Source organism: Notolabrus celidotus, chromosome 9, assembly GCF_009762535.1.
Source record: "Notolabrus celidotus isolate fNotCel1 chromosome 9, fNotCel1.pri, whole genome shotgun sequence".
NCBI classification, from domain to species: domain Eukaryota; kingdom Metazoa; phylum Chordata; class Actinopteri; order Labriformes; family Labridae; genus Notolabrus; species Notolabrus celidotus.
The window spans coordinates 8917156-8938265 of record NC_048280.1 but is presented as its reverse complement, the minus strand read 5'-3'; the positions used below and the strand labels follow the sequence as shown (position 1 = coordinate 8938265).

The 21110-nt window shown below is 38.3% G+C and overlaps 2 protein-coding genes across 4 annotated transcripts; both read left to right on the top strand.

Moving 5' to 3' along the window:
- Positions 1 to 890: 890 nt before the first annotated feature.
- Positions 891 to 7382, top strand: mfsd10 (major facilitator superfamily domain containing 10). 2 transcript variants are annotated; one of them, XM_034692001.1, is made up of 13 exons: positions 891 to 1084; positions 2207 to 2394; positions 3172 to 3268; positions 3369 to 3472; positions 3679 to 3837; positions 4035 to 4226; positions 5378 to 5480; positions 5596 to 5707; positions 5801 to 5909; positions 6025 to 6115; positions 6496 to 6543; positions 6647 to 6736; positions 6857 to 7382. In XM_034692001.1, the coding sequence occupies exons 2-13, from the start codon at positions 2242 to 2244 to the stop codon at positions 6958 to 6960; spliced, it is 1362 nt and encodes a 453-aa protein (XP_034547892.1). In that variant the 5' UTR covers positions 891 to 1084; positions 2207 to 2241; the 3' UTR covers positions 6961 to 7382. The 2 variants fall into 2 exon arrangements, with proteins under 2 accessions (XP_034547892.1, XP_034547893.1); XM_034692002.1 differs by having other exon boundaries at positions 2210 to 2394; positions 6857 to 7381.
- A 1770-nt stretch (positions 7383 to 9152) lies between these two features.
- Positions 9153 to 19919, top strand: LOC117819309 (selenocysteine insertion sequence-binding protein 2-like). Of its 2 annotated transcripts, none has more exons than XM_034692601.1 (18): positions 9153 to 9382; positions 9806 to 9936; positions 12643 to 12808; positions 12900 to 12975; positions 13063 to 13256; positions 13366 to 13450; positions 13542 to 13636; positions 14329 to 14472; positions 14565 to 14654; positions 14783 to 14884; positions 14988 to 15120; positions 15221 to 15387; positions 15470 to 15599; positions 15688 to 15868; positions 15974 to 16194; positions 16840 to 16994; positions 17083 to 17278; positions 17813 to 19919. In XM_034692601.1, exons 1-18 carry the CDS (start codon positions 9374 to 9376, stop codon positions 17938 to 17940), a joined length of 2403 nt encoding a protein of 800 aa, XP_034548492.1. In that variant the 5' UTR covers positions 9153 to 9373; the 3' UTR covers positions 17941 to 19919. The 2 variants fall into 2 exon arrangements, with proteins under 2 accessions (XP_034548492.1, XP_034548491.1); XM_034692600.1 differs by having other exon boundaries at positions 9167 to 9382; positions 15470 to 15605.
- Positions 19920 to 21110: the final 1191 nt, after the last annotated feature.

Sequence of the window (21110 nt, the reverse complement as noted above, 5' to 3'; positions counted from 1 at the left end):
GGGAAGTTAAGATTGAAGATGGTGAGTGTTCGGACCACAAGGAAAAGTTTCAGTATTTCAATCTGTGGTGTAAAACTGTGGAACAGACTCAATATGGAGCTACAGCAATGACAGAACATAGTCCAGTTCAAGAAGAAGTATAAATAAATAATTCTCATGCGATACAAGGAGGAAGACAAGGGTTGATAATCATGAGGGGTTTACTTTTGATTGTAGGTGTAAATATGAAGATAATAAATGAAGATTTGACGTGTGGGAGTGCACTAGTATAATGCCAGAAAATAGTGAATAAAGGGGTAGGATTAGATACGTTTTAACTTCTTCCTACTCCTTTTCGCACATGTAAAGTAAAATGTATCAGTGTTTGCTGATGGAACTAATTGATTTGGTTTATTTTGTATAACTATATCTTCTTTTTTTCTTGTATGTTTGTATAACTTTTTATTATTTTCTACTTGTATGTTTTTTTCTATTTTACTTTTACATAATCGAAATAAAGACATCAAATAAAATAGAATGAAATTTAAAAAAAAGTGCCGTTCAGCATAATCGAATAATATGTCCTGAGTTGGACCAACTAAACATGGACCAACATATCAGAATACACCTACCCACGGAGCCCCCGAAGTCCCAAAAAATATACTTGTTTATAATGTGCGCACAAGATAATATCCTGTGCGCACAATATATATATACATATATATGTATATTGGGGACTTCAGGGACTCCGTATCTACCAGATAAAAAAACTACATTTGAAATTACAACCATCTGCTGGATAACCAGAGAGATTTTTAATCATTATTTATTAGCCAGAGATTTGTGCAGTGAGCGATATCTAACCAAAGCACCCCGGGACAGCAACTGAGGGGCGGAGTTGAGGTCACGAACAGTGGCCAAAAGACGATGCACGAATGTGGAATGCGGAAATACGAGCTTTCGAGAACACCCAAACGCATCATTTCTCCTGTGCGCGTTAGTTACGACATCCTTGTCATCCAAATGTAAGAGGACACCGCTTCCTGGTGTGGAGCAATAATAATGGGCTGATGATAGAGAGAGAAGGTAGAACTGCTCGAGTCGGGTAAGTCATCGCTCTGATCTGTAGTTCTGATTTAGGAATGTGCGGAAATAGTGTCTGTGTAGAAGCTGCAACATTGTACCTTTTCACCTGTCTTTATTGTCTTAATGCATCAGTTTGTGTTAGGGAAGAGATGATGCTGAGAAGTGGCGCTTACTCTCACTCATACTGTATCAATTGATCGATATCATACTCTGTGAAACAACCTGTAGGAAATGTGTTATTTTGTCAGTTTCAGACTAAACTCCTGCTGTAACACGTTTGGCTGCCAGTGTTACCTTTTCTGACATGATCAAGTTTGCATTTACTGCTGCTGTTTCCTCCTTCCTGCAGTTGCACTTTTTTCTTTCCTCATGATTTACTGTAAGAAGTAGCAAATGCAAACTGTAGGTGAGAGCAACTTTACAGGCATGCAGTTGTCTTTATTTGGCATGTGGTAAAATAAAGTTAAAGTAATTGAACACACATGGAAATTAATTAACTTCCAGACTATAATAAAAGGTAAAACTGCTATAAGGTTTACCAATGAAGCTGCTCATCATCCTGTCTGTTTTGCTGCTTTTTTGTGTATTGTATGTTTGTTTTATTCTTTTTAAAGCAACTGTCTGTGTTTAAAGCCACTTTTGGAAGTTTCAATGATAATGTGGTTCTTATTATAGAGAAAATGGAGCATAACCTATACGTTGCGCAGCTGTCCAGCTGCACCCACTCAAGTGCTTAAGCTTAGTCCACACTCTAGCAATTCGTCATGTACAGATAACACAGTTTTACATGATACAGAACTTAGAGTTAGTGGTTTGAACAGAGCTTGTTCTTGTAAATGAGGATGTGTCATAATCTTGAAATCCTCTGTAATTATTCCTAATGTCATAAGGTGCATTTCGACCAAGAGTTCTGGGGTCTTTCAGAATATATGCATACTGTATATCCATGAGAGACTTTCAATGACTAGTTCTATCTTGTAAGTGTGGTGCTTTCCTTGGCACTTACTTGTTCCTGTTCCTTGAGATTAGAGGTCATGCTTACTGGAACATTTGGTGCACTTTAAATGTAAAGTACTGATTTCTTTAATTTGAGTATTAATGCTACTCTTCTTACTTGAACTATGTGTGTTTTACTTACAAGCAGGAACAGAAGAGGCACCATATCCAGTTGGAGGAATGCCTGCCGTAAACAAACCAGCAGAGGATGACGGCTCTTTTTCATCAAAGGTCATCAACATTGTGTTTATCATCCTGCTGCTGGACCTGCTGGGATTTACACTGATCCTACCTCTGCTGCCTTCAATTCTGGACCATTATGCACAAACAGGGGTAACTACTGTTTTCACTGGGATAGATGTTACAGCTATACTTGCAGTCAGAGCACTATGAGACTGAAATGTAATAGAATAATATTTGTTTGAGGCAGATTTTAAAAATCAGGTTACAGAGGATGAAGCACAAGAAAACAAATAAAAGAAAAACAGTTATTAAAAGAGAAAAGAAAGAATAAGATGTGTGAAAATCCATAAAGTGATGTAATTGCTAACATTGTGTGACAGAAAACTTCAATAAATTTGGTTTAATATTCTGAGAAGTGAGTTTTAAGAAATCCTAAAGTAAATTAAATCAGCATGACTTCCTCTTTGAGTTATTTTACTGCCCATAAAATAAGAAATATCATTTGTGGTTAGATTTTCATCGTTGTAAATTGCCTGACTTGGTTGGAAAATATTGGTGCCACACATTAAACTCTTTTCCCGCAGCAATACATTTGTAAGTCAGTGTCAAAAGCGGAACCAGTGTTAATAGTTTCCAACAGTAGAACAATTTTCTACTTAAAAAAACACATTGTGAATGGGGCATGCTGGACTGAGGATGTGTAGTTTGTAGTCTGCAGAACAAAGGGGGCCTTGTCAGTTCCATAAAAACCATAAGGAACTCGTGCATGATTAGATTCGACTGTTTGGAGTGTGTGTGTGTGTGTGTGTGTGTGTGTGTGTGTGTATGCATGCAAGAGAGAGTCTGAGTGCTGACTCATGCTGAACTGACCTCTTCACTCCAGTTGTCCAAGTGTGAAGTTGTAATTTCTGTTTCCTTGTGTTGAAGGATGTCGTTTACGAGTCCCTGCAGGGTGTTGTGGACTGGTTCAGGGAGGCTGTGGGAATTCCTATGGAAAAGAAATACAACACAGTCCTGTTTGGAGGTACATGGGGTTGATTACTTATGTGGAGCTTTATCTTTTTTGTCACACTGTGATGACTCATGTTGCAAAGAAACTATATTTATGTGTTTCTGTCTTCCAGGTCTGATTGGGTCCCTGTTCTCCCTGCTGCAGTTCCTGTCGTCGCCCATTACTGGGGCTCTGTCAGACCGTCATGGCAGACGACCCTTGCTCATTCTCACCACAGTAAGGAAAAATGTTTCTTTACACCGCTTTTTCTCTCAAACTTTGTAACTTAAACCTCAATACTGTTTCATGGCGTACAACATTTTTCAGGAACAACAGTGACATAGTTACATTTTTTGCTTGTTAAACATCGTTTCATCTCTTCTGCTCAGTTCCTTTCAATCAGCACTGACTTGTTAGGGTTTAATTGGGTGCCATTTTTCCAGTTAGGCCTGATGTCCTCCTATGCCGTCTGGGCAGTTTCCCAGAGTTTCACCATGTTCCTTTTGTTTCGAATAATTGGAGGCATTTGTAAGGGAAATGTCAGCCTCTGCACCGCCATCGTCGCCGACTTGCCTTGCCCAAAAGCACGGAACCGGGGAATGGTAGGCACAGAGTGAATTGGTTAATTTGTATCTTTCTGTAATCTAAATATTAAATGTTCTTCTTTTCAGATATTCCTCTCAGAGTAAAATTGAATGTAATGTTATCAGGCTCTGACTCACACATTGTTTAAATATCATGCAATGCTAATGATGAGCCTTAATGTAAAATCAAATCTAACAAATTTCACCATCTCTAGGCTATGATCGGCATCGCCTTCTCCCTGGGTTTCACTGTGGGACCTCTGATGGGTGCCTACTTTGCCATCAGCTCCAGAACAACAGGAAGCGTCTTCTACCAAACTCCGGCACTACTCGCCTTGGCCTTCAGTGCAGCTGATCTAGTCTTTATCTGGCTTATGCTGCCAGAGACGCTCACAAAGGATGTCAAGGTAAAATGTGGAGACCTTCACAGGGAAAATTGATTTGTTTTTCTGCAGTATATTCTCCCAAGACATCTGTGTCTCCTCCCCAAATAAATCTACACAATGAATAAATGAATACATGAATACATGAACAATGAGGAAACAGAATTGAACATTGGGGAAACAGCATATCTGACAGCAGAAATTATGTTGGTTCTATGTAAGGTTTAGCTTCAGGCCAGAGCTGCAACTTCCTGGAGTCTTCACTGGTAGCCTGGCAACCACTGTGAGGCAATTTGGGCCTTTTGTTGTGCTGAAGTTGGACAAAACTTCTCAGGGGATTACCTTGAGCTGATAGCAGTGATAATGTAAAGAATCCTGCCCTGAATACTACTGAATGAAAGTTGAATGAATCATAAAGGAGCTGTCATTCAGTTCCGTCTGTACACACCCACACAAGAGGTCTTATCAGGCAATATGGGTGTGTATGGGGCTTTTGTTAAACATGCAAGCTCACATACAATACAATTTACAGATTACAGCTAAGTGTTAGTAGGGCTGGGTATCAGTACTCATTGCTGTGTAAGGTGTCGCTGAAAAAACAAACAAGACAATAGTCATGAAACTACTCCAGTCTGATCATGCCTAAACTGAAACCCTTTTGTGCCAGAGTAGGACAAACAAATAAGCGTTTGTTTGGGTCTCCTTTAACTGCAACTTGTTATTGGCCCATACAGTATATGCAAAAGATGGACAACATTTTAGCTACCCAAAAGTGAAGCCAAAAACATATGCAACCCCCCCTTTTGTCTGGCTGCTTACATCATAAAGCCTGTCTCCTCCATGTCAACAGATTTGGTCAAACTCAAAAATCAGAATACAGATCAAAGACATTTTTCTTGATTTTGTTGTATTTATGTCCACATATTTAATTTTCTGATAAGTTTTAATTTGATGTTTGATTGCGAAATCTGGGTATAACAACATGATTGACAGCTCTGTTATCAGATTCAAAATGTCATATTGAATAGTCAATTGCCACCTTAGTGGTAAAGCTGGTTCTAATTTTCATACAGTATAAAAGTTAAATTCAAGTTTGCTTCTGTTATTTCCCGAAACCTTTTTTTTGTCTGACAGGTCTTGTATTTTACTCAATCATTTGTCTTGTTTCTTCACAGGCTTCATCTTCAGGGTTTGGGGACTCCGGGGACCTCCTGAGTCCATTATCTCTGTTCCATTTTTCAGCTGTTTCTAAGACAAAAGATCCGCCTTCAAAAGAAAGTGAGTGCTGCACATGAACGTGGATTCCCGGCACGAGCTTACACCCCTTTTTACCTCATTTATAAAGAGTGATTGACCTTTGGCACACTGATAGAAGGTTTGAATGTATTTACAGGAATGCAGAAGCTTCAAGTGCTGGGCCTGGTTTATTTTTGCTACCTGTTCCTGTTCGCTGGTCTGGAGTTCACTCTGAGTTTCTTAACTCACCAACGCTTCCAGTTTACAAGGTGTGACTCATAAAGCTGTCTACTCTATAGATTAAAGTAAATGCTTCCTGAAAAGCAGCCTTGTCACTTTAAAAGTACTTTTTCTCTCCCTAGTATGCAGCAGGGGAAGATGTTCTTCTTCATTGGTGTCATCATGGCTTCAATCCAGGGAGGTTATGCTCGCAGAATTAAACCTGGGCACCATATCAAGGCTGTTCATACAGTAAGATTACTTATATTTACTTGAGCAATTGTTGTAAAAGAAGATATATATTTTTGAGACATGATGCAGCACTACACCATTTTCTTCTCTGTTAATCTATGCTTCTCATTTTTAGGCAATCCTTATGTTAATCCCAGCATTTATTCTCATCGGACTCTCTTGCAATATGGCAATGCTTTATTCCGGCTTGGCGTTATACTCATTTGGTGAGCTCACTCCACATGATATATTACATTAACACACCATACGTACTTGTTAAACAGCTGACCTTTTTATGCCTCTTTTTCCTTGGGTCACTGTGCTGTCTGTAAAGTGAGGTTTTATTCACACTGTATATCCTGATATCACAAATTTGCATCAGTCTATAGATAACATACCAATTAGTTTGGATGTAGATGAAACTACCGTTAAAATGTAAATAGGACAAAACAGACACCTCACAAACAGCCCCAGACAATGGATTTCTTTTACAAGGACTCTGAATCTGGTCTTTGCTTAACCACAGAGCCTAAAGTTGGGACACATACATCTGTATAACTGATGTAATTCATATGTGAATTGTATTCTGTGTTTGTTTTTTTAACAGCGGCTGCTATCGTAGTTCCATCCCTGTCTACACTTGTTTCTGACCATGGTGAGCTCCTTCATAATTATTACTCATGAAAACTTGCGAAACATTTTGATTATCATATAACATCTACACTGTTACTGATTACCCTCTATTGGTCCTCCTCTAGGCTCTGCCAGTCAGAAGGGCACAGTGATGGGGATCCTGCGTAGTTTGGGAGCTCTGGCCAGAGCACTAGGACCGGTGGTGTCATCTTCCAGTAAGTTTAACAGATGACAGTATAAGCACCAAATGCAACTACAATCTGATGTATTGTTTGGAAAATATTTTGCTTGATATAAAATATATTTAGTGGTTAACTGTTGTGTTTTCTTCACAGTTTACTGGATAGCTGGAGCTCAGGTCTGTTTTCTCCTCACATCGGCCTCTTTTATTATTCCCCTGGCTCTGCTGAGAAGAGCTAGAAGCCTGAAGGAGGAGTGAGAGATGCAAAGACTTGAACGAAACATTTTAATGTTTTATAGTTTGAATGTTTTGATGTTTACATCTGCTGGGAGATAAATGCACTGAATTAGTACTTTCACACAACAGAAAAATGATTGGGATGTATACTGTCTGTGCTGTCTCTGCCAAGGATCAACATGTTAAGCAATATAAGTGAAAAGGACCATGCCAAACAGAGTGATGCCTTTAAATGTGCCCGTTAAGACATGTTTGACTGTGAATTTCACAGATTTCGGTTGGTTACAAATAATGTTTATGTTTGTGGAAAAATTGTTATCTCTTTATAATGCAGTATTTTATCAATCACTTTGATTTTTTTTTAAAGTAGCATTTTATTTTAGATCACTTAAAAATGTAAATATTATATTTTTTGTGGGAAAAAAGAATAAACAACAACTTTGGTACATATGTCTGGAAACAGTTTTTTTTCTTCAAGATTGAAAGAAGCCATCTTCAGTAACCTTAATTGCAAAAATAAATTGGGGGAAAATTACTAGATTAAATTAGGTACAACTGTAAATACTTGTACTTACATTTTGTAGTGCTATTTTACAGGACCTAATATTTAAACATGCATCCTATTTTGTTATATGTGATACAGTAGATAGCAAAAGTCTACACACCCCTGTTAAAATGCCAGGTTTTGTGATGTAAAAAAATGAGATGGAAGAAGATAAATCATGTCAGAACTTTTTCCACCTATAACGTGACCTATAATGTGAACAATTCAATTGAAAAAAGAATTACAATCTTTTAGGGGGAAGAATAAAAACTAAAAAACTAAAATAATGTGTTTGCATAAGTGTACACACCCTCTTATAACTGGGGATGTGGCTGTGTTCAGAATGAACCAATCACATTCAAACTCATGACAAATAGTAGTCAGTATTCACCTGTCATCATTTAAAGTGACTTTGATTAATCCCAATAAAGATCAGCTGTTCTTGGAGGATTTTCATGACATTTCCTCAGTTGCATCTTACAGCAAAAGCCATGGTGTGCAGAATGCTTCCAAAGCATCAGAGGGATCTCATTGTTGAACGGTATCAGTTAGGAGAAGGGTACAAAAAATGTTTCAAGGCATTAGATATACCATGGAACACAGTGAAGACCATCATCATCAAGCAGAGAAAATATGGTACAACTGTGTCATTCCAGAGAACTGGACATTCCTCCAAAACTGATGAAAAGACAAGAAGAAAACTGTTCAGGGAGGCTTCCAAGATGCCTACAGCAACATTAAAGGAGCTGCAGGGATTTCTGACCAGTACTGACTGTGTACTACATGTGACAGCATCTCTCCTATTCTTCATACGTTTCTGCTATGGGTAAGGTGGCAAGATGGAAGCCTTTTCTTATGAAGGAAAACATCCAAGCCTGGCAAAATTTTTCAAAAACATACATGAAGTCTCCCAAAAGCATGTGGCAAATGTTTTATGGTCTGAAGAGGAAGAGGAATTTCACCTTTCAACATGACAACAAAACCAAAACATACATCAAAAATCAACAAAGAAGAAGATTAAAGTTTTGGAATGGCCCAACCAGAGTCCAGGCCTGAATCCAGTTGAATATCTGTGGGGTGATCTGAAGAGGGCTGTGCACAGGAGATGCCCTCACTATCTGATGGATTTGTAGCTGTTTTTGTAAAGAAGAATGGGCAAATATTGCCAAGTCAAGATGTGCCATGCTAATAGACTCCTACAAAAAAAAACAGAGTGCTAAAAATAAAAACAAAAGGTGCTTCAAAAAATAATAAGTTAAAGGGTGTGTGTACACTTATGCAACCACATTATTAATATTATTATTATTTTGTATTATTATTCCCCCTAAAATATTAGATTTTTTTTTCAATTGAATTGTTCATGTTATAGGTCACATTAAAGGTGGAAACAGTTCTGAGATGATTTATATTGGTCTCATTTTTTTACATCACAAAACCTGGTATTTTAACAGGGGTGTGTAGAACTTTGCTATCCACTGTATGTACAATATGTTAAACAACATGTGGCCAAACAAAAAAGGGAATCATTTTATGGACTTACATGCCCAGACAACACACAAAAAAATCAACAAGAAGTTACAACTTTATTTCTACTGAAAGGATGCATACCTTGCTATGTTAACGTACATTTACTTTTTAAATGCATCTAGTAGATTAATTCCGCTGTTGTCCGCAGGGTGTCGCTGTTGTTTGCCCTCACTGTAAATATCAGCTGTGTCAAACACGCTCAGCTCACCTGACTACTGCTATGCTATCAAACAGGTTGCTTAGCCTTAGCCAACGCGCTGCTACCACTGACAAATGTAACCTTGTTGTAATACGGACTTTGGCAACAGCTGCAAGATTGAGCGAACATGCGGAGAGGTGACTGCAAATAGGAAACTCTTCAAAATGGACAAGGTAGTTCACTAAAATAATGCAACTGTTGTCCTAGCCAGTTAGCAAGCTAGCTAGGACTGCTACTGGACGGTCCCACAGTGAAGCTAACTTTGATCTGATTAAGTTGCTGTTTTATTTACACGATCACACGAACAAGCTGCATTCTACAGGGTGTTTACATTTCAAGTATTGACTGGTTACCCCAAAGTTACGATAATGCATGGATGTAAACACTTTACTTTGAGCTAACAGCTAACTCGTGCATGTTTGACTTCTGTGAATTTAAAGTTACCTCAGACACATTTTGTTAGAGTGGGTGTGATACAAGTGACATTTCTTATCTGACTGTCGCAATACATGGCTTTATGAAAACCGCAACCAACAACGTGATTGTCAAAGGTCGTGTTCCTGCAGCAGACTGCTGATGACAGATTATCTTCACAGGAGAGAAAACTGACATCTGCTGTCCAAAAACATCCGAGGGGAGAGAGGAAGGAGTCTGCTGAACCTCACACCGCATCATCAACACATTTGGTCTTACCTAATCCTTATGTTTCTCTCCAGAGTTTGAGAGGGTAAGAAGAAAATCGCACATTAAACCTGATTTTTAACTTGAATAAATGAGGAGAGTTATATGTGTGTTCACAGGGTCTATTGTAGACCAAAAGCTATCAGTGATTATTTATTTATTTATTTTTCATTTAAAAGGACCATGCACATTAATTAACACTTCTGTAAATATGCCAGAATTAGCCAAAAGGCTAGTTTACATCCGTAGTCCATTGCCAGATCATCAACCTTTATTTATACTGGAGAGATCATTGAGGGGCATCCCTCATTTACAATGATATCGAGTCATTTACAGTGGCATTTAAAAAACAAACAACAAACAAACAACAAAGCATCAAGAGTATCAAAAGTCATCAAATAGGATATTTTTTTGGTTTGGATATAAAAACAATTAAAAGATCTAATAAGATAATACAAATAAAAGGAGGTGTAGGGGATTGACTATAAAAGCACTAAAATAGGAAGGGTCAGCGGTTAAAATGATACAATAAATATACACAGGTAAACCTAGCTAAAACAGTTGCAGAGTGAGGTTGAAGGGTTCAACATCAAAATTCTAAATTGCCCAAAAGGTAAAAGTGCATTTAATTCAAGCTGTGCCGCAACTTGTTCCAGGAGTCAGGAGCAGAGAAACAAAAAGTAATTTTTCCCAGTTCTTCCCGAACTCAAGGAACATGCAAAAGTAGCTGGTTTGAGGTGCGAGTCTGTTATAAACGGTCTGGGTAATGAAGAAGTTTAGTAAGGTAGGTTGGTAATTTTCCTAAAACAGCTTTATAGATAAAAATATTCCAATGGATATTGCGTCTTTCATGGAGAGAGGGCCAGCCAACCTTACTGTACAGAATGCACCGATGTGTGTGAAAGGGGTCACCTGTAATAAATCTCAACGCAGAGTGATAAATGGAGTCAAGGTGTTTGAGGGTTGAGGATGTTTTGAGATGATAAAAAGGCTCCCTAAAAAGATCAAGATTAAACGAAAACAAAAAATAAAATAAAGTAAAATCAAATCAAAACAAGAAGGGAGAGGAGAAACCAAAAGACAAACAAACAAAAAACAAAGAAAAAAAAAAAAGAAAAGTATAAATAGCATCATACTATTAAAATGAATAAAAGCTACATAAGGACATGATATTACAGTATTTGAGAAAGTGGCCATGGGCATAAAATACATGGAGCAAGACAATCAGGAAGCAACAATAAGGAAATGTTAAGGAAGACATGCAGACACAACAGGACAACAGTTAGCAGTAATGTACACATTTGCATCCAACAGTGACTATCAATCCTTAAACTAGCTGTATACAATTCAAATGAAGTAACGTATAGACTGAGCAACAGAAGCACACAATGAATAGACAACACTAGTAAGAGACAGCAAGTTAAAAAAACAAGCAAAAAAAACCTAATATGGTCCTCTACTGTCTGTTTCCTATATGAATATATGTTTTTACAACTTGCAATGCAGAAGGAAAAGCAAGGAACATTTATCAATGAAGCTCCATTCGTAGAAAGAGAAACTCTAAATGCTTTATAGGGTAAAAAACAAAACATGAATAGCATTAAGAGCAACTTAAATCACAACCTATAAGAACAAAAAAGGGAATAAATAATATATTGAGCTGATTTAGATATTACAATCCAAAACATTAAATATAAGGTGAATAAATATCAACTTGAGAATGAATTAAAAGTAAATAAGAGGTGATTGAACCCATGGTAAGGCAGCAGTGAATTATGGAAGCCCTAAGTCGACCTCCATACATTTTCATTACTCTGTTTTCTCATGATAAAAAAGTCTGGTATTCTCAAGATCTTGACTTATTAATTACTATGTTTGTTTTGTGCTTTTGCAACTCTGTGCATACAAATAATTCATTGTTGGACCTTAAGCCTAGATCTGTAAACAACTCAAGTTTTTCCTCGCCGCTGTAAGTAGTTAAATACTGCAAGGTGGATTAAGATGAGATCAGTCTGAGTTCTGTCAGTAAGATGGGTAGAGTATGGTCTAGACCTGTTTGTAAAAGCGCCTTGAGATAACGTTTGTTGTGATTTGGCACTATATAAATAAAGTTTGATTGATTAATCATTGGAAAACAGGATAAATGAAATGTATACACTGGGTAGGGCTTCCATAGTAAATACAATTGTTTTAGGACCTGTCTTGAAAGAGTAAACAGAAAACGGTTCTAAGGGGTTTTTGTCTGCTTTTATAATTCGTATCGGTAGAAACCTCTAAGCTCCACTTTGGTCAGGCTCCAATGTTCACTAACAAATTAAGTGGCTGTTAAGATTTGTTTGTTGTAAAAGATCAAAGAGATATAAATGATGGAAACCTGTTCTGCCACTGTGCAGGTATAACTACTCAAAGTCATGAAGTTGTACAATTTAAGACAAATTTGAGACTGTAGGGTTTCAAGGAGTATGATATCTGTGGGCTGGGGTAGCTGGTTTTAGCATATCGACTCAGCAATAATGAACATTTAACCGAGAAAACAACATTCCTGAGGACATAAACCTCTTAAAGAAACATAAGCCCATTAAAGGGATCTTTAAGGGGACACAAGAACATAACAGGGGTTTATGTTTATGTTCCTTTATGTTTTACACTGAGAAGATGTCAAGCTGGGGAACATAGTACACTGAGTAGTATTATGCTTTGAGACATCTCTGTTTAAACTTTTTGTTTTTGTGAATATCTTCACTTTGTCAAGGAACCAGTCAGGTGTGAGTCTTAAGCAGAGTCCATCAAATACAAATGGAGTGCCAAGTGGAGGAGGTGGAGATGTGTCAAGGAGTCATGGCTACAGCAGCAGTCGTCGTGTCAGAGAGAGCAGAGAGGATTTCCAGCAGAGAGACAGGCCGGTACGGGATCCACAGGTAAAGGTTTGTTTCTCTACAAGCAACATAAACATTTTGATACAATGTTTCTCTTTAAATGAAAGTCTGCTGTTGTCATCTCCACTCAAAGGCATCAAAAAGCAACAATGACTCTCCGGCTCAAGGGAGACATATGGGCAAAAACCAACTGGATGCACAAAGAAGAGGTATGTTAAATATGACTTTGATTCGTTTTTTCCTCAATGAGTTCCATGGAAAACAAAAGTCCTTGATATATCACATTTTTCTTTTAGGTTTTAGAGGAGCCAGATCTGCTCCGAACTCAGCAGGGAAGTCAAAACCAGCACAGGCAGCCTTGACTCCATTTGAGGTGAAGATGACAGATTTCCCTGAGTTATCTGGTGTTCCGCTGGGCAAAGCAGGCCCTCCCTTGGTTCAGAAAGAGTGCTGGGGTCCTCTTTCTCAAAGATCTGCCTCTTCCTGGGAGGTGAGTTTACAAGACCATTAGATGTGCAGCATGTTGCCTGCTCTGTAGCACAGTAATGGCTTTAATTTTTGATTGTTGTGAATTGGTTCTGTAATTTTTCTCTCCACAGTTCGACAGGAGAAGTGCCCCTACACTGCCTGACCCCAAAAAAACTGACTCTAATGTTCAGCCAGATTCCTCTGCTGCTTCATCAGGTAGGGGAAATTCTATTAGTCATCTTTTCAACGACAGTAACAATCGTGAAGTAGGTAATGATTCGCTATTTTGTATGTTTTGTGTTTACAGATCAGCCTGTGGTATCTTCCTGGGCTAATATTGCTTCCCAGCCTCCAAAGAAACCTGCTCCTGTAGAAAAGACAATCAGCAGCAACAACATGCAGGTCAGATGGCGGGTTTCAATTTCGATTCTCAGCTTTTTAAAAGGTTCCTGCAGGTCCTGAAAGTCTTACACATTTTTTTTAATTAAGGACTTTATGTAAAAAAGGACTTTTTTGCTGTCTACTGTTGTGCTAGTTGGGACTTTTTTGCATGAAAGTAAGCTGTAAAGGGCATTTATGTATTTATAAACTAAAAATGAGACTGGTATGACAGTAACAAGTTCTTAAATCATAATTATGTATGGTATTAATACGATTTTTAGGTTTAGTGTAAAATTGTCATCACAACAGTAACTCGATTCTTAAGTAATAACCAGGCACATACAAGAAGGTTTTACTAAGCCTTACTGTGAAACAGATACATTTCATGTTAAAGTCATGTAGATGGATACACTGTTTTTATGTTTCAATCATTCTTAGTTTGAGGTTAAAGCTGTAAAAGTATTCCCATCATCAAGTCAATCAGAACTTACTTGTCTTACTTTGCATAAGCTCTTTACAGCTGTTAAGACACTGAACCCAGTCAGTCAGGTTCTTACAACACATTTATCAATAAGAATAAACAAACTGATACTGGGGAGTTAAAGTGTGACTGATTTGCATCAAATGATTCGTTCAGTCCAAAGCGCAGCTGAGTTTTCCTTCACTGCTATGTGTAAACTCTGTTTCTGACTCTTTGTTTTGATTCTTGACAGATGGAGGAAAATGCTGCAGAGCAGGAAGACGAAGCCCCAGGGAAGAAAAAACGGAGGAAAAAGAAGAAAAAGGCTAAAGGTGGTGAAGATGAAGAAGCTGAGATAGAAGTCACAGCAGTGCATCAGGAGCCTCCAAAATTTGAGGTTATTTTTTATTTTTTCTTTACTTCAGAAGCTTGTTTTTTTATCTCAAAATGTTGGATGATAAGACCTTTTGTTGTTTCTTGTCTTACCAGGATGAAGAGGAGTTTCCAGGCTTGAATGTAACTTTTACTGGGACTAATAAATTGTTGTGGGGCAACAATGAAGCAAAACTATGCAATGAGGTAAACATTATCACTTCCTCCCAAGTTATTTTTACAGAATGAATATGATACTACTGTAAACAAGACATCACATCATTGGAGCGTCATTGAAGTTAAATGGTAGTTTTAAAAATCTGTTTCATTGTCAGGAAAACCAAAGAGAATGTTTTCAGCATCAACTTGCTGAACCAAACAAGGAAAAATCACCTGCAGCAAAAACTGCACCCTCAGAGTCAACAAAGAAGGCACAGGTTGGTCCAATTTTAATATTCCTTTTTAACAGATTTTCCCCTGAAAAACACAGAAAAGTTTCAGTCTGCTTTGTATCTGTGTTCTTGGTCTAATGTTTTCCAGAAAGCTGAAAAGGGGTCTGGGAAGAAGAGTAAAGCCCCCGTTCAGTTGGACATTGGAAACATGTTGGCCGCTCTGGAAAAAAAGCAACAATCTCAAAAAGCCAAGCAGGATGCCAAACCTGTCATTCTTTCAGGTGAGTTATGGTAGAACAGCTTCCCCCTTTCTATAAAACTATTGCTCTTCAGTTTGAAGCTTTGTCCGGAATTAATCACTTTTAAAATACATGTTTCTAGTTGGTGGAGGATTACCTGTAGTTCAGAAGCAGCCAGTAGTCCAGAAGAAGACACCGTGGCAGCAGGACAAGATTGCACACAACCCTCTGGACTCCACCAGCCCTTTGGTGAAGAAAGGAAAACAGAGAGAGGTGCCTAAAGCCAAGAAACCAACTCCCCTCAAGAAGGTACTTCCACTCACCTTCTCATCTTTTTATAAATGTGTTACAGCTTGGTAGACCTCTAATCTCCTTTCTGTCTGAAATCTAGATCATTTTGAAAGAAAGGGAGGAGAGGAAACAAAGACGCCTGCTGGATGAGATGGGGCTGCTGCCTGAAGATGATGTCAAACCTGCGGATGAAGCTGCAGAAGACGAGCAGTTTGACACAAATGCAACAGGTAACGGTAAGACCTTGAGATATCTGATTTCAAGCGCTTTTGACAACAGCCAGTATTTGATCTATACTTTGTGCTCCTAAAACCAAAGATGAGGTTGGGAGTCCTACAGAGGAGCCCGATGAGGATCAGACGGAAGTGAATGGCACACAGGAGATGGCAAAAGAGTGCGAGGAAGAGCTTGACAAAGAGGAAACTGCAGAAGAAGAATCCACTTCACCTGTGGCTCTCCCAGCCAGTCGGCCGAAAATCCACAGTAGAAAGTTCAGAGAGTAAGATTGTAAAATAAAATTCACCCTGACCTCTTCACAAAGTAATCTCACTGAATTTACTCTTTAAATGTTGTTCATTTAAAAAAATGTTTTTGTACATGTCAGCTATTGCAGCCAGATGCTCAGCAAAGACCTGGACAAGTGTGTGACGGATCTATTGAAGGAGCTGGTTCGTTTCCAGGACCGCCTCTACCAGAAGGACCCGATGAAGGCCCGCATGAAGAGACGCATCGTGATGGGGCTCAGAGAGGTCCTGAAGCACCTTAAACTCAGGAAGGTCAAATGTGTCGTCATCTCACCCAACTGTGAACGCATCCAGTCCAAAGGTACAGAATTGGAGCACTGTTATTTAGCAGTTAATTTATAGTGGCGTCATTTTTTTTCTCCTATTATATGCTAATGTGTGTTTTAAAAATCTATACCTCAATAATATTCTTATGCTTCTGGTTTAGAGGTCAAATGCAGAAAATATATCAAATGTAGTTGCATGTGAGTTTGATTTGAGTGCTTTCATTTTAATTGTTTTTAAAACCCTTGAATGTTTTTCCTGGCCTGTCACCTTCAACAAATGTGCAGAAGACAAATCAAAATCTGATCATGTAAGAAACCCACTTTATCAAATTCCTCCTTCAGAGGTTCAAGTAGTGCAGTTCAGTTCAGCCGCAAAAATGATTTGCATGGTTCGGCAACAACAGCTATTATTTTGGATTACTTTTAGTCTTGATATGAGATGACTTACTGAGATTAAATACAAAAACTATGGCTGCAGTTCAGCATAATTTCTGTCATCAACTTAAAGACCAAATACTCAGTAGATGTAGGAAAACAAAAAAAAATGTCCACCGCTAAAGTTCAAGGGGACATCTCAAATCTGCCTCAATTCTGGCCACTGTTTTTGAAAATAATGTCATGCATGAAGAAGCTCCCAGGTGAAGGACCTAACACTCACAGAGACATGTATCTCTCCACAGGAGGCCTGGATGAAGCTCTGTATACCATCATCGACAGCTGTCGTGAACAGGGCGTGCCGTTTGTGTTTGCACTCTCCAGGAAAGCTCTGGGTCGCTGCGTCAACAAGGCTGTGCCTGTGAGCCTGGTGGGCATCTTCAACTACGATGGTGCTCAGGTCAGGTTTATTTCTTATTTAAATGTCCTTATTTAAAGAGGGTTGTTGTTACAATAAGCATGCTGAAACACGTCCTTCTTTCCCACAGGACTTCTACCATAAGATGATAGAGTTGTCGTCAGAGGCCAGGACAGCGTATGAAGTGATGGCTACGAGCCTCGAGGAGACAGGAGAGGCGGAAGTGGAGGAGACGAAAAACAGTGAGGGAGAGCTGCAGATCAGCAATTTGACTGAGGAGGCTGAGCCCGGTGCTGACACCACAAAATCAGAGGAACCAGATTACAGTAAGTTGCACTGTGGTTTGAATGTGAAGACATTATGATGCATTACTCTCTTAAAGCTGCTGTTGGTAGTCCTGGAATAAACATCAGTTCAGGGAGAGATCTTGAGTGTCAACACTACCCCTCCACACCAGATTTCCCCTCTCACTACACCCCTCTCCCGACCGCAAACACATAGTAGTGCATGCTCAATCAGGACAAATCAGGAGAGTGGCTCTGATTGGTCAGTGCTCACGGGAGCGATTGGAATTAATAGATTGCTGAATAAAGAGGCAGAGATCACAGAGATCTCACCACAATCTCAAAATACCTAATTTATTGATTGCTGAGGGTTATGACTTTTGTGGCAAACAAAGCACAAAATAAGTATAGTTTTTTACCCCAATCCTACCAACTGCAACTTTAAGGGAAACTTTCTATCACAATTTTGTTTATCTGAATAATTAACACAAGGCAGACCCATATGAAAACTTTAAATTCATGACTTAAGCAACTAAACCCATGCTATTTATTACCTTTTATGTGTTCTTCTTAAAGTCAAAACCTGGAAGAAAATGCTGGAAAAGGATTACAACCACAAACTTTTGAACTTTGAGGAGCAGTTTAACTCCATGCACTTGGACAGTGACTGCACTGACATCTTTGACGAGGATGAGACGAGTTGACAGTTCCATACCTTCTGTGCCTAAAAGAAAAAAAAAAACAACTCGTGATGATCACCAGCTTCAAAGAACATAGGACGGACTCAGTCTCGACCTGGAGATTTTGTAAGGAAGTTAAACATGTTGAAAATATTTGCAATGGCTTGTAAAATCTGTTTTTAGGAAATGATTTTTTGTTTGAGTTTAAGATAATCAGGAAAGACTGTGTACTTCAAAGGAGTGTGCTTGTGGGTTATAAACCAGGTTTAAGCACTGACTTGTTGGACCAAACCAGTCACTTGAAAAGATCCCACAATATGAATCACAACATGACCATGTCTAGAGGATGTGTATGAGTTTACATACTGAATGTGTGCAGGATATCAAACAGTTAAACAGTACTGAGACACTATCAGGTGTGTGTTTACTCTATGGTTTGAATGTGAAGCCTTTATGCTGCTTTTCCCCCTCCCATCCATACGCTATATTTTTACTTTTATTTTGACGTGAACATTTGACCGATGCCAGGAAGTGACAATAGACATAGGGCAGCATTTTGGGGCATTGCTATTACGTGGTCAGTGCCTTGAATGGGCCTAAATACAAGCCAATCAAATATGTTTTTTTGTGAATATATGGTTGCATATGCTCTCTTTGGAAAATGTGCACTAAAAACACCCTGATTTTTGCTCTTAGAGTGAAGCAAACATTTCTACTGTTATCCTAAGCACAGGCTTTTTGTGTTAGTATCCAAGAAAACTATTACCAAGCTCATTTTTTTTTTAAACTAAAATGACATGATGTCTCTCTTTTTTGCATTTCATTGCATAATGAGTCAGATTTATAGATCAACAACATACTTAAACCCAGCTGTGAATTAGTATGTAGTATGAATCAACCACTCCAGCACAACAGTGTGGCTCTTAGTGTCAGTTTTCTCCTTTTTAATCTGTGCTTAGATATCACTCCAGCATTTTCTCTGTGTTTGTGACTTAACAGTACACACACATACATGCAAACACTAGTTTTTATTTGCTTTCACAAATCTTTCCTCCAAATGAATACACTTTTTCCACGTTTACAAAGGTAGGATAAACGACAAGAGACCTAAATTATATCTGAACATGAGTCTTTAATCTTATTCTCTCATAGTGACCCACAGTCTCAAACCTCTTGGCTACTTAAGACTTTAAACTTAAAGCTGCTGTGAGGAACTTTTTTTTGTATCGATTCTGGCGCCCCCTTGTGGACAAAGTGATGCCTCTTATCTCCTGTCCTAAACATGCAAAAGTAGTGTTTTCAACAAAAACTTCATCCTGTTGTCTTTTGACAGTCAACTTTATCAGGCGATGTGATTATTTTCCATTAAACAGTCAAATAAAGGCTGTTTCTGAAGCAAGATGTCCATCAGCTGGTCTGACACCTACCCCCTCAGGGCAGTTTCAGGCATTAAAAATGACAACAGAGAAGGTGTCAGTGTTGCTGCTGATGGTCTTGTTTACTATTGAAGGTCATAAAGAGGCGTCAGTATCATTTTCAGTCTGTTTCTCAGCCAGTTCAAAACTCCTCACAGTGCCTTTAAGTAAGGCTGCTTCTTAAGAGAAGACATTAAATCCTTCATTGCATAAAAAGAAGATTATTAGGTTGTGGAATTTTGACTACCAAAGTGCTACATTTCATGATTCTGTCTGTGATAATGTGTAAGTGGTAGCATTGGATTCACAGCAATTCAGTGTTAGGAAACTACTTCCTGTTAAACTGACTCATTAATAACTGTGAGTTTTCTGTTAACCAACATAGGAAGTGATGAAAAAAACTTCTTGAAAGAAAATAACTGCAGTTGTCTTTAGTGCAAGGTTGTGGTTGCACATTAAAACACAATGAATTACACAATTGGAAATTAAATTCACTGTTTTTGATGGACTAATTTACTTGTAATGTTAATGAGGAATGTCAGACTTTAAAAGATGATCCATTAATCATTAAAAAATATTTTTGTCAAATCAGATGTGATTGATTATGAAATTAAAGAATGTCAAATGAGCTGCAGGAACAATCAGAGTTTTAAAATCAGTCATATTTTTAACTTAAGTGTCTTGCAGAATAATTGATTTCAGTTGATTTGACAATGATCACGCTCATCACTGTCTCCTCGTGATTATTTGCACATATTTTATTTTTATTCCAATAAACCTTCAATCTAATTTGATCAATTAAAGCACAACACTATAACTGCAGATCAAGTATGAGCAGATACAGTTTTCAAGCAGAGTGCTGGACTCAGGGTGGATTACACAAACAATATAAAATACAGTTACTCAACCATTCATACAATCATTCTGGTGCGTCACTTTCTCTTTATATCTAGTTTTGGACATGCTGAATCACAGCTGTCGTTCAGGTTGTAAAAAGGTAAAGCCTTTAACCCAATAGAGTACTGCACCTCATAGCTGTTATTATTAAACATATAACACATCTGAGAGAAAGGATCAGTCTTTTTTTTTTTTTAATTAAAACGAATTTACACACTCAAGACAAATGAAAGAAGGATTATCTGATTCCTTAAGGGGAAAAGTGGATACCTAAATCTGTATCATTGTTATCCAGATTGAAGCTGTGGTGACAAACTTTCTGTTTGATGGTGCCCCCTGTGGGCAAACATATGCATCTAAAGCTTTTCTGATCCAGTCATGTACAAGCCAAGGTCATATTTTCTAACACGGAGGCCCAATCTCAATGTCCTCCCTAAGCCCTGAGCCCTTCTTGACTTAATTGACGTCAGCTGGAAAGTGATTGAGGGCAGGAGGCTGTAAAGGCTAAAAACCGTAGAACTGGAATGGGACAGCACTTTGAGACTTCTCACGTAACCTGCATGACGTCAATAGCTCACCTTAGTGATATAAGGAATGTTTATTGCAGAACTTTTACTTTCCTCAAATTCAAGGCGCCTAAAGCTCCTGTGAGGAACTTTCTGTTTGCGTTGGCTTTGGCACCCCCTGTGGACAAAGTCATACCTCTATCGTTGCTGAATTAATTATGTTTCTGAAATAAAAATCTCCTCCTGCTTACAATTAATAGTCAAATAATTCACTCATATTTGCTGCAGAAAAAGTACTAAAAGGGTTTTTCTTTGATGTGCTGTTGATCACCTCGTCTGACACCTACCCCCTCAGAGCTGTTTCAGGCTTTAAAAG